Consider the following 12,631-nt stretch of genomic DNA (forward strand, 5'->3'; position numbering starts at 1 on the left):
AAACACCCAAGCAACATAACTTTGCCACTGACTTATTCTAATGCTGGGGTGGTGTTCCCCTTTCTACTTCAAATGTAACAATGTTTAATATTGTCAAACACACTTTTAATCAGGTGTTTTGCTTTTGTTCTGTGGGTTATGTGCACATTTTACACCAAAACATCTTATCTCTGGGACACAGCACTTTATTTTCAATTTTCCTGAGCCTTGGACTATAAAATGACATTTATACTTGCATACAATTGTTTGAACTAATGTATGTGATACCTTCAGACATTTTCCTTGGTCTTTTACTTATAGTTTTAAGGCATTGCAATCTCAGTGTATGGAGGAGTTTAAATATTAAAATGAGTATAAAAAAAATTAAAAGCTTTCTGGCATTTGGCAGAAATGATTTTGGCAATCCTAACTGACCTAAAACAAACATAGTTTAGTCGGATTTAACGTCAGACCATAAGAAAAATAGGCTTTATTAAATAGACTGCATGACTATGCAATACATTATAAATTACTAAGACAGTAGAAAACCAACATAAATGGTAAATATTAGATTTAATTTGAATCACTAATGCTAATCTGCTTTTTTTGATGGTCCGCATATTGAAAGCAGTGAGAGTAATGAATGTGTCTGACCTTTCATGCTTCACCATCCCACTGTGTGAGGCAGAGGTCTTCCACCTCTCTGATGTTTTGAGCTGTTAAAGTGATCTGTTTGCTGTCTAGTTAACAGAGCGAGGATGGTGAAAGGAGGGAGGAGGAGGAAAAAAAAGGAGGAGGGGGGACATGAGCGGAGAGTGTGTAATAGGACACCGACTCGCTCGTCTCTTCATTCTCCTCCTCCCTCTTTCCTTTCCTCTGTCCTGTTCTGTCTTAGTCAAACCTGCTCCGTGAGCACTTGGATGGAAGTCTTCCTTTCTGGTGTCACTGGAGGAGGCTGGAAGTGAGGTGTTTTAACAGGGACAGGATAAGCTCCAGCCTTGTTTGGTGGACCTCTACTCTGTAGTTGGGACAGGCTCTGCAGGAATCTCCTGGAAGGTGAGTCCCTTTTCATGGACCCTTACTCTTAGGGTTCACTCTACAGCCTGCTGCTCTGTGCTGTAGTGGCGCAGATTTGGATGCAGAGAGAAGCTGGTGGGCTGTGGGCGAACAGGTGCAAAGTCCCACCACTGGGAGATAAAACCTAATCTGACTGACATAGAATCACTTTCTGCTTCTTTTAAATCGCAGACATCGAAGTCCTGTGTCATATTTATGCATATGCATGTTAACAGCTATCTTAAATACATGATTTTCCAGAATGAGTCATGACTTGACCACAGTTATGCAGCCATTCAAGTAAAAAGTTAAACTTTTTAAAAAGGCCTTAAGATATTTGAAAAAACCTTAACTCTTTTTATTCCCTCAGAAGATTGCCCATAAATGCTACTATTACCAAATAACTTATAACCTGTTGTTTAGAAGAAGCTTGAACATATCATCTTAGCTGCTCCATGGAGTCATGTGTTTAAAGGCAGCAACCAACCTGCTGACAACTGACTGACAGGGTGTGGCATGAACACATGCTGCCCTGTTAAAGCCGGGACACAGAGCAACTTGTTTACCACTGAAAGTTTAATTCTTTAAACACAAAAGAGTCCAGATTGGGATGGCCTGAACTGTGCTAAAAACCTAAATGGGAGCAGATGGGATCCCTGTAAACATAGATTTATTTTGGAGAGAGTTTGCTCTCCTAACTATGCATTTTTCCACTTTCAACAATATTGGTTTATGAGCAGCCCCTCTGATGGAAAACTCATTGGGCTGAAAGCCAATGACAGAAGATAATAAACACAATTATCATCACACCCTAGTGAAAACAACTCTCTACTCATCCACAGCACCAACCTCCTTTGTGGAGGGACATTTAATTGATGCTGCAGAAGTTCCTGGCAGACTCGGCTCTGGAATTCTTTGGCTGAAGGGCTCGACAAAATTAATTGGGGTATTTATTATTTTTGCTCAAACGGTAATGCACCTTTTATTGCCAGTCCCTCTCGTGCCGGAGTGCTTCAGGGCAGTGGGGAAAGATCGGCGTTGAGCTCATTCGTGCCTTTCAATGTGAGGTGAAGCAAAGTGTCTGAACCCGAGCTTGCGGGATGTCACAGAACACTCGGGAGATGAACTCCCAGGTTGATGAGTTCAGCAGCTGTGAGACCAACATTTCAATGCCAGACCCTCTGCCTGGGAGATCACCATCTCTCTGAGGAAGAAGGGAGTGCTTGGTGTCAAGGCCTGACAGTTCAGAGGATCACGTTACATAAAATATCGACATAAAATGTCTTTCACCCATTATTACAAGAGTTATGCTATGAAAAGTCAGCTGATAGCAGTGCAGACAAAATACTAAAGAAAAGAAGAAAATCTCTTAATTATTCCGAGCTTTAATTTAGATGTCAACAGTTTATAACAGACACGGTCAGTTTATTAGTTAGGCCTGTATTGATGTTGTTTGAAGATGTGGGTTGCCCTCTGCAGGTGAATTCTGTTCAGGGTAATGGATAGTTAAGGACTCGTTGCATTGTTTAGATGCTGTTGACTTGAAGGGGAAGTGGGGGTAAATCCTGGCGACTCACTGGTCCCTGTCCGCCTTATATTCCATACCGGCATTGGTGTGGCTGCTCCTTATCATAATTTGTCAGGTGTTGGTGTTGTGTTTCGCCTTATTTTGGTATTCAGTGTTTCAACCCTGTAGATGCGCTGACCTCACACCAATAATAGTACCCACAATGCTAAACGTAAAGTTGGATAACAAACTCCTGTTCTCCCAGATTATAGCTTATCCCCTGATTTCTTGAATTTATTTACGGTTTTAATATTTCTTTGTGTTTTTCCTGTAAAAATGATCTTAGATTATGTAGAGTACACTTGCACATACCGTAGATTTCATGAGTTAAGTTAAAAATGTTATACTAAACTTATATTTAGTATCTAGAGCATAGTATAAAATATATCTGTGAAATACTTGATTGACCCCACCCTTTTGCATAGAGAATAGCATGTGGCCTTTCAGGAAAAGTAATTGGCTCAACTCTGGTTTAAACCTCAACTAATTTCTAACAAAGGAAATGTGTGTTTTAACAGTTTCACACACTTAGAAGCCTTAGATAGTGGGCAACTGGAAGGTTTTAAGAATTGACTTTGACTTAACGGCTGTGGGGCAGGTTTAAAAATTTGATTTCATGATCTATATTTGGACAAATTGAAGGATTGTAGATGGCATGCATGTTGCTTATAAAAAACCTCAACCCCCTCACATTTCACAGACTTAAGTCTCATAATGCATATATAGACAAAGACGATTTAATGCTCAGCTTCCAGATGGGGCTAAGCCATGGATCAGGTGTGTGTGTATGAGTGTGTGTATAGTCAATGCTGCAGTGCACAGGCAGGAGCAGTTTTTAATGCACCCAGTGCTGCTATATTGCTCTCATGGGCAGCCAAAAAGATCTCATTCCTCATCAGTTTTCCATATGTTGCACCTGAACAGTTAAATTCCACTTCAGCTGTCTATCAGTCATGATTCACTTTACCACACAAACACATACGCCTCAGCCTATTTGTATACAACACCCCAAACTAAAATTTTCATTGCAATCATGTACCTTTCTTTTCTTATGTCATCATTTTTTTATTACAAATATATAAGTCATGAGATCAGAGATTCAGACTCCTGTAAATAATATATATTTTTTTATTTTGCATGCATGAAGGTCACTCGTGTAGTGTGGTTTTGTACAACACAGGTGCTGTAGCAGCTGGTTTGAGTGCTGAAAGCAGCCAATTCTTCATCAGCTCTAGACTTATGCATTGCTGGAGATACCGCCCAACAGTACGTGCATTCATCAATAATTGAGCTGCTCTTGTCCAGTTATGGAAAAGGAACAAGTGGCAGAGGGAGCAGTTCTCCTGTGTAGATTTGCCTCATCCATATTTAACAGAGATACATTTGGAAGGGGTAAATTCAGTGATGGGAGATAGCTGACATGCTGTTCTACTCTGAGTTTTTGGTTAAGTTTGTGCAGGTCCTTCCAGTATACCAACACACCTGGAATAGTGAAAATGATTAATTTACTGCTGTTTACGGCTGCTGTGTTGTGCAGAGTAATTCATTTTGCTGTCATCAGATGGTAGCATCATGTTAAAATAATTTTATTCTCCCTGTAACATCTGAATACAAATTCTCCAGAGCTGATCCTTATACATTTTAGAGAGAACACAGTTCACTTTATAAGGATATAGAACATGCTGCAGCCCAATGTCAAAAACATTCTAACTCTTGTGAAATTTATTTGAAGATTTCCCTGTTGCATATAACATTGCTGTAAAGAATTTTTGTTGCCCTCTCATCTTTGCAGATTTTTTAAAATTTTGCCACGCTGAGGAGTTTCAAGCATGAAAAGCCTGTTTAAGGTCATGTCATAGCATGTCAATTGGTTTTACAATAGGCATGAACTTTGACTAGCCCCAAAAATGTGATATGGGGTCTTTGTGTTCTTTTTGGTCAGCTGTGTTGTAGGCTTGGTGCTCTCCAATGGACGTCATTTTTGCCCAGTCTTTTTCTTATTGTAAAGCCTTGCTCTAGATGTTCTGGATTCTTTTGTGACCTCCTGGGTGTGGGGTTGATGCACTCAGTCTTTACTCAGCTACCCTGGGAAGGTTCTATCTGTGGTCCTCTGGACACTTAAAGCCTTTGAAATGGCTTTGTAACCCTTTCTAGACAGATGGATGTCATTGGCTTTGTTTCTCATCTTTTCTCAAATTTCTTTTGTATGAGTGTAGATATGTTGGTTTTCAAGGTATCCTACTTCATGTTGTAAGACATATTCGTTTTGAGAGATTTTTTAATAACACAAGTCTGGCACTAATTAGGCCAGTATGCTAGTGTCAGTGCAGCAAAAAAATTTTGTGTATTCCAGTCAAATCATTATTTATTGAAGAGAGATAATTGTATTTTCAAATAGGACTAGGTTGCTTTGGAAAGATTTTTCGGTATATATTAGTAGAAGTGCTTTGCCACATATTGTTTAAAAAACGAAACATTACAAAATAAATGTTTTTTCTGCCACGTTTTATGCTTGCTAAGTGACAGCTAAGATAACTAAGGAATCAAATTATATATGACACATATTGTATTATAATTTAGATCAAATTTGACTCTATGCAATTGATTATACATTTCTATATAACTTTCCTTACTGGTTTGTCATGTAAAGCCACTTAAGAATCAATTTGCAGTGTATTAGTGCTATATAAATAAACAGAACTGCATTATTTATATGTTTCTTTGAGAATAATATACATAATCTATGCATAAAACATTTACTCAGACCTGATCTTCTCTGTGAAACCTCTCCAACAGGCTGTGGTGACTGGTTGGTCTCCTGAAAGGTGAAGGTATGAGCAGCCCGGAGGGGTCGGCCAGGCCTGCTCTGGTGTCAGCCATGGCGTTTTCCCTCCTTGGTCTCTTCTTCCTCATCAGCAAGGTATCCAGCCTATCTCAGCCTGTGGCAAGAGTTTTACTTTCTTTTGGAGGTAAGAACAATAAATCAATGTATCATCAACATAACTGTTTCTCTAAAGATAAAATGAGCTTCAATCTATGTCAGGTTTTAAAGTTGCTTGAGCAATTAGGTGTACTTTTGTCTTTCTGGCCAGTCGTTGTTTGGAAATTGTCCAGCTACATGCCCCGTCCTTGACACACATTTAGAGGCAATTCCTGTCCTTCCTTTGTCTTGGTGTGTCAGCTAAAAGTTAGACCTATGCAGGAAGTGACACTGCTTGTTAGAGCCACCCTGAATCTGTTTCTAGTTAAGCTTTAATCACAGCACTCTGTATTGTGGTGAGCCTCTGGGTATTGGTGCTGCCACTGGTTTTGATTCTTAAGTTTTGACACAAGATTATACTGCTGAAATTTTAATTTCAATAGAAGCAAGACGGAGGGGTTTAAATCCATCTAGATTAAAGGGTCTAACACCCATTCCCCTTTTGGTAACGAGGACGTAGATGTTTGAATAGCTTTCACTGCCCTTCACTGTGGGTAATCCAGCACTGAGAAGCCAAGGCTGTCAGTCAGTTAGGCTTCTGCTTTCAGTTAGCGAGGCGCTTCTGTATGCAGTTAAAGCAAGGCTTTTCTCTCTCTCTATATCTGGGTAGACTGCATGCCATGCTTGCTCCATGTATGGACCCGATGACTTTCTCCAGTCTGTCTTTCTTTCTTTTCCCTGCACGCCTTCATGTTTCTCTGTTTGTTTTTTTCATTCCAAATGCAAGCCAGCCTTAAGTCTAACACCAGTAGGCTGCTACATTCAAGTTTAACACAACACATTCAAACCAAATGACTATGGACAAAGATTACAAGGTCTTTATACCCATTGAACTTTTTTTTTACTCTTTTTGCATGCTTCACTGTATTTTATTTCAATTTTATGTGAAACACCAGCACAAAGTCACAGGAGTGTGCAGTGCAATAAAATCAACTTAGTGGTCATTATGTTTGGCAAATAAAAATCTGAAAAGTGTATATTGCATGTGTACTTGATTTTATGCACCTGATTTTATTTAGAAGTATTATTCAGATCTTAATTTGTAAAAAAAAAAAAAAGAAAGAAATCACAATTATAGCATACCTTGTATTGCTCTATCACTTAAAATCCCAAAAAACTACATTAACATTGGTGGTTGTAACAAGATGTATAAAACATAATGGTGTATTAATACAAACAAATAACAAAGCTCTGTACCTACACCATCTCTAGCCTTGGTTTGGGTCATTTCCGGCCCTGATCAGCCTTTTAAAATGTCAAAGGTGCTTAGGAAGCTGAGTGTGGATTAAATTACATTTATTTTACTAACCGTGTGTTTGCCTCCCTGAAGGTAGGACCATGTACGAAGGGATCAGTGTTGGTATTCGAACACATTAACTCGTCAACAAGAAAGCTCTGCACTTCATTTTTAATGGCCGCTTATCTGCACAGTAAAGTAAATCAGTTTTATGCAATTGGCCCTTTTTAGGGGAATTCACGATAAGAGAGAACCAGAGAACAAGTCTAGAGGAGGCTGTTTATTCAAGACTAAAAAGCTAAGATCAGGTGTGAGTTTACATTCCAGCTTCGATTTAGAACATCAGGGTGTCATATTTTTAGATAACTGTTTGACCCACATGCATAACCACACTCAGGAGACTAAAGCAGTTTAACAGTTTTATTCAGGCTGGCCAGGTTTTAGGATTACAGCGCAGTCAGGGTAGCTCAGGTTGGTGACAAGGTTCTCAGGAACCTCTGGGAAGAAGAGTACAGGCAGGTTAACCCAGATCTCACACTGAATTTCTTACTTTGTTTCAAGCTTGCTTACATGTCTCGTGATGATCCAAAGCAGAGAAGGTTTCAGTTAGAGCCTTGGGAGTGGGAGTCCAGGGAGTGTCCGGTAGCAGGTAGGAACAGCACTTGAACATAGGCATACATGCCTCACTCGCAGGAAGCCAGGTTTCAGAGATCAGGAGCCAAGCCGCAGCCAAGAACGTGGAACCAGAGAGTCCGAGCTGTCGATTTGTAAGTCTTAGGATTTAGGTTGGGGATAGGTTGGGGATCCGCCCACACCTCACAGGTACTAGAATCTGAAGCAGAAAAAACACAAGGTAAGTCTTCCTTAACAAAGGTGTCAAGCAAACTTGAGGCTTGGAGTTTACCGCATTGGCAAAACACTCAGACATCGAAGGACTGGCAACAGGCTCCTATATATTCCTCTCCAGGCAGGCACAATCAGCTGTAGATCTGAAACACCTGTCACAGGATCCGCAGAGGAAAAACAGCACCCACAATCCCAAGCCCCAACAGGAAGCCAAGCCAGGTAATCCGAGACAAGGGAAGGACAAGGGAAGGACCACAAAGAAAGGAGTGGGGAGCCCAAGAACGGTCCTCAGGGCCGTAACCCTCCCAGTCCACCAAGAACTGCCAACCACGACCCCGCCGCCGGGAGTCTATAATCCGGCGGACGGGATAGATCGGGTGGCCCCCAAGGTCCCGGGCGGGTGGAGGGGGCATGGCTGGAAGGCAAAGGTCACTAGTCTGGACAGGCTTAATCTGAGACACATGAAACGTGGGGTAAATTCGCATGGGCGGTGGACGACGAAGACGAACAGCGGCGAATGTGGTGCTGGACAGATGTGACCAAGATGTCTTCCTCATCGGCGGAGGCTGGTAACCCAGAGACGCTTCGAAAGGAGACAACCCAGTGGCAGCAGACACGTGCATTATGAGCATACTCGATCCATGGTAGTTACTCACTCCAGGCAGAGGGATTGGTAAAAGTCAGACACCAAAGCATGGATTCCAATTCTTGGTTCATTCTTTCAGTCTGGCTGTTGGACTCGGGGTGGTATCCTGATGTGAGAAAGACTTTAGCATGAAGTGCTAGACAAACCTGCTTCTATACCTGTGAGGTAAATTGTGGGCCTCAGTTGGACAATATCTCCTGTGGGATCCCATGAAGACAAAAAACATGTTTGATCATGAGCTGAATGGTCTGAAAGGCAGAAGGAAGCTTCTTGAGAGCGATTAAGTGACAGGCCTTGGAAAATCTGTCCACAATAGTGGGGATGGTTGTCATACCTCGGGATTAAGGCAGTCCAGTGACCTAATCCCGAGCCACATGCGACCAGGGACGTTTGGGTATGGCCAGAGGTTGCAGCAACCCTGCAGGTGGACGATGGGAAGGCTTATTTCGTGCACAGCTGACACATGCCCCCACAAACTCCTCGATGTCCTTATGAAGTGATGGCCACCAAAATCAGTGAGAAATCAGAGCAATGGTACGTGTAGTCCCAGGATGAGCTGAGAACTTTGACGTGTAGAACCAGTGTATAAGGCGAGAACGAACAGAAACTGGGACATACGTCTTATTTTGAGGGCCATTACCAGGTCCAGGGTCTGCATGCAGTGCTTGATGGACCATGTTCTCAACCTCCCATGTCAGTGCCCCGATCTTACAGCTAGGCGGTAGGATGAGGGCTGGTGAGTCAGTGGACTTGTCGGGCGAGAACTGACGGGACAAGGCATCGGGCTTAATGTTCTTAGAGCCAGGGCGAGAAGAGATGGTGAGGTTGAAACGGGAGAAGGACAATGACCAGCGGGATTGATGGGAGTTCAGACGCTTGGCTGACTGTAGGTAGGACAGGTTTTTATGGTCTGTACAGACCAGGACCGGATGTTCCATGCCCTCTAGCCAGTGACGCCACTCCTCCAAGGCGAGTTTAATGGCCAGCAGGTCCCCCACATCATGGGCGTCAATCTGTGGAAGAAGTAAGCACAAGGGTGAAGTCCGCTGTCATCAGCGGAGCGCTGAGACAGGACTGTACCCACCCCAGAGTCAGAAGTGTCCACCTCCAGGATAAATTGTCTGGATGGGTCAGGTTGGAGAAGGATGGGTGCGAGTGCAAACGTTTCCTTTAAGGCCACAAAGGCTTCATTGGCCTCAGGAGTCCAGGAGAATGTGACCTTTATAGAGGTGAGGCTGGTGAGGGGAGCTGCAATTCGGGTAAAGTCCTTAATGAAGCGATGGTAAAAGTTGGCAAAACCTAAGAATTGCTGAAGCTGCTTTCGAGAGTCTGGTACAGGCAATTCAAGCACAGCTTTTATCTTTGCTGGGTCGGAACACAAATGTCCCCCCCTGAGAATAAATCCCAGGAAGGAGAGGGATGATCTATGGAACTCGCACATCTCTGCTTTGATAAATAACCTGTTTTCTAGTAGCCGCTGTAAAACCTGACAGACATGTTTTCGGTGTTCAGCTAAATCTTTAGAATAGATGAGAATATTGTCAAGGTATACAAAAACAAAAATGTTCAGGAAGTCCCGTAGGACATCATCAACAAACACTTGGAACACTGCCGGTGCGTTACACAGCCCGAAGGGCATCACTAAATACTCAAAGTGACCTAGGGGGGTATTAAACACTGTTTTCCACTCATCTCCTTGCCTAACACGGACAAGGTGATATGCATTACGTAGATCGAGTTTGGTGAATATAGTCGCCCCCTGAACTGGCTCGAAGGCTGAGGAGATGAGTTGCAGTGGGTACTTGTGTACCCAATATTTATTAAGTGTAGCCCCCTGTAGTCAATGCAGGGTCGTAATGACCCATCCTTTTTGCTAACAAAGAAAAATCCAGCCCCCAAGGGTGACGAGGAGTGTCTGACAAGGCCAGCAGCCAGAGATTTTGTGATATAATCTTCCATAGGCTGACATTCTAGGCGGGATATATGATACAACCTACTAGCAGGCAGAGGAGCTCCAGGAAGTAAGTCAATAGCGCAGTCATAGGGGCGATGAGGTGGAAGAGACAGGGCATGTTGTTTACTTAAACGCTAGCTTCAGATCATGATATTCAGCCGGCACACCTGATAGTTCGCTGGGGTCCACCTCTTCGGGATCAGCCGGTGCAGCGCCGGAAGGAACAGCCGACTGCAGACAAGAGGAAAGACAGTTAAAGGACCAAGACTGGATGTTAGCCTTAGTCCAATCGAGATGAGGATTGTGCAGCCTCAACCAGCTGTAACCCAGCACACTTGAGGTGTGGGAAATGGGAAAAACATATAAGGACATCGTTTCACGGTGGTTACCTGAAATGACAAGCTGGATAGGTTTGGTACGGTGAGTGATCCTAGGCAGCTCCCCTCAGCTGTAGCCTTCAAAGGCATAGATAATTCCTCGGTTTCAGTCTTAAAACGCTATCCACTAGTCCCTGGTCAATTAAGTCCCATTCACAACCCGAATCTACGAGGGCAGTCAGTCTGAAAGAGGAGTTCTGAAACTGAATCTTGGCAGGGAGAGTCAAATGGGATGTGAGAAAACAGAAGACCGGTCTGTCAGACTCCCCGTTGCTACTGACCGTCTTTTAGCCACACTGGACAGGAAGTTAGGAAATGTTCAGGTAACCCACAGTAGAGGCAAACGTTCGCCGCCCTTCCTCTTTGTCTTTCTTCATGTGTGAGATGGGCCCGACCCATCTGCATGGGTTCGGGTCCTGAAGCTGAAACAGCAGCAGCAGGAAGTGGGTTAGGAGATCTCATGACTGGGGTGCTAACGCTCCTCCCAGCAGTTAGTCTGTCCATTCGAAGACGCCTTCTGTCCCTTAGCCGGTTATCCATTCTAACGGCCAATACAATAAAATCACTGAGTGAGTCAGGCTCGTCCAGAGTGGCCAACTCATCCTTTAGAGACTCGTTCAGGGCTTGGAAGAACACAGCATTTAATGTGCTGGTGCCCCCACTGGACGCTGCAGCAAGAGTACGGAACTCTATAGAGAACTCCGAGACTGATTTCAAACCCTGTTTCGAATTCCACAAGCGACGTGATAGCCCTGTTAGGTCCGATTCTTCAGAAAAGGTTAATCTGAACTCGTCAATAAAGTATTTGTATGTGCAACCAAAATAGGTTGGATCTTGAAATCTAGCTTCTGCCTACCGCAAGGAATTTCCCGTTAACAAACCTAGAATGTAAGAAATCTTAGAATCCTCGTGAGGAAAATAATGAGGTGAACGATTGAACACTAAAAACTGCAACAGAAAGCCTCCACAACCCACGTCTCCAGAGATCTTTTCCGGGTTGAGGGTAGTGACATCATGGAGGGTCGAAAACTGAGGAGTTGGAGTTGTTGCAGCGCTCTCTGTAGGCGGGGAGCCCAGACCAGGCTGTAGATTCTGCAGGAGCCCTGCCATATGTTCTAAGAACTGATTTGACGCAGTGAGTTGTTCATGGAGGGATCTGGGCATAGAGTCATGTGACTGAATCAAACGGTGCTGATCGGTCAATTCTGTCCTGAGTGGACCTGCAGGGTCAATATGGCCTGAGTGTTCTGTCATATTTTTAGATAACTGTTTGACCCGCATGCATAACCACACTCAGGAGACTAAAGCAGTTTAACAGTTTTAGGCAGGTTAACCCAGATCTCACACTGAATTTCTTACTTTGTTTCAAGCTTGCTTACATGTCTCGTGATGATCCAAAGCAGAGAAGGTTTCAGTTAGAGCCTTGGGAGTGGGAGTCCAAGGAGTGTCCGGTAGCAGGTAGGAACAGCACTTGAACATAGGCAGACATGCCTCACTCGCAGGAAGCCAGGTTTAAGAGATCAGGAGCCAAGCCGCAGCGAAGAACGTGGAACCAGAGAGTCCGAGCTGTCGATTTGTAAGTCTTAGGATTTAGGTTGGGGATAGGTTGGGGATCCGCCCACACCTCACAGGTACTAGAATCTGAAGCAGAAAAAACACAAGGTAAGTTTTCCTTAACAAAGGTGTCAAGCAAACCTAAAGCTTGGAGTTTACCGCATTGACAAAACACTCAGGCATCGAAGGACTGGCAGCAGGCTCCTATATACTCCTCCCCAGGCAGGCACAATCAGCTGTAGATCTGAAACACCTGTCACAGGATCCAATGCTCCATACTCCCCAGCGACATCTGGTGGTCCACAGAGGAAAGACAGCACCCACACTCCCAAGCCCCAACACAGGGAGAGACCAGGGGATGCAGCTTTGTTTTGGAATTAGAAATCATTGCAGAGGCGAATGAAGGAGTTTGGCAAGGTGGTGCACCATATGTAG

General features: G+C 43.6%; 1 protein-coding gene across 3 annotated transcripts in view; it reads left to right on the forward strand.

Annotated features, from left to right (window-relative positions):
- The first annotated feature begins 856 nt into the window (after window positions 1–856).
- sema3c (sema domain, immunoglobulin domain (Ig), short basic domain, secreted, (semaphorin) 3C) overlaps window positions 857–12,631 on the forward strand; it is a 74,085-nt gene continuing 62,310 nt past the window's right edge. The window contains exons 1-2 of one of the 3 annotated variants that reach the window (XM_047389689.1): window positions 857–1,035; window positions 5,399–5,571. In XM_047389689.1, the coding sequence (XP_047245645.1) occupies window positions 5,436–5,571 (136 nt within the window). In that variant the 5' untranslated portion in view covers window positions 857–1,035; window positions 5,399–5,435. The remainder of the gene's footprint in view (window positions 1,036–5,398; window positions 5,572–12,631) is intronic. The other 2 variants (XM_047389688.1, XM_047389690.1) reach the window with 2 other exon arrangements.

The sequence above is a fragment of the Girardinichthys multiradiatus genome, chromosome 17, assembly GCF_021462225.1.
Source record: "Girardinichthys multiradiatus isolate DD_20200921_A chromosome 17, DD_fGirMul_XY1, whole genome shotgun sequence".
NCBI classification, from domain to species: Eukaryota; Metazoa; Chordata; class Actinopteri; order Cyprinodontiformes; family Goodeidae; genus Girardinichthys; species Girardinichthys multiradiatus.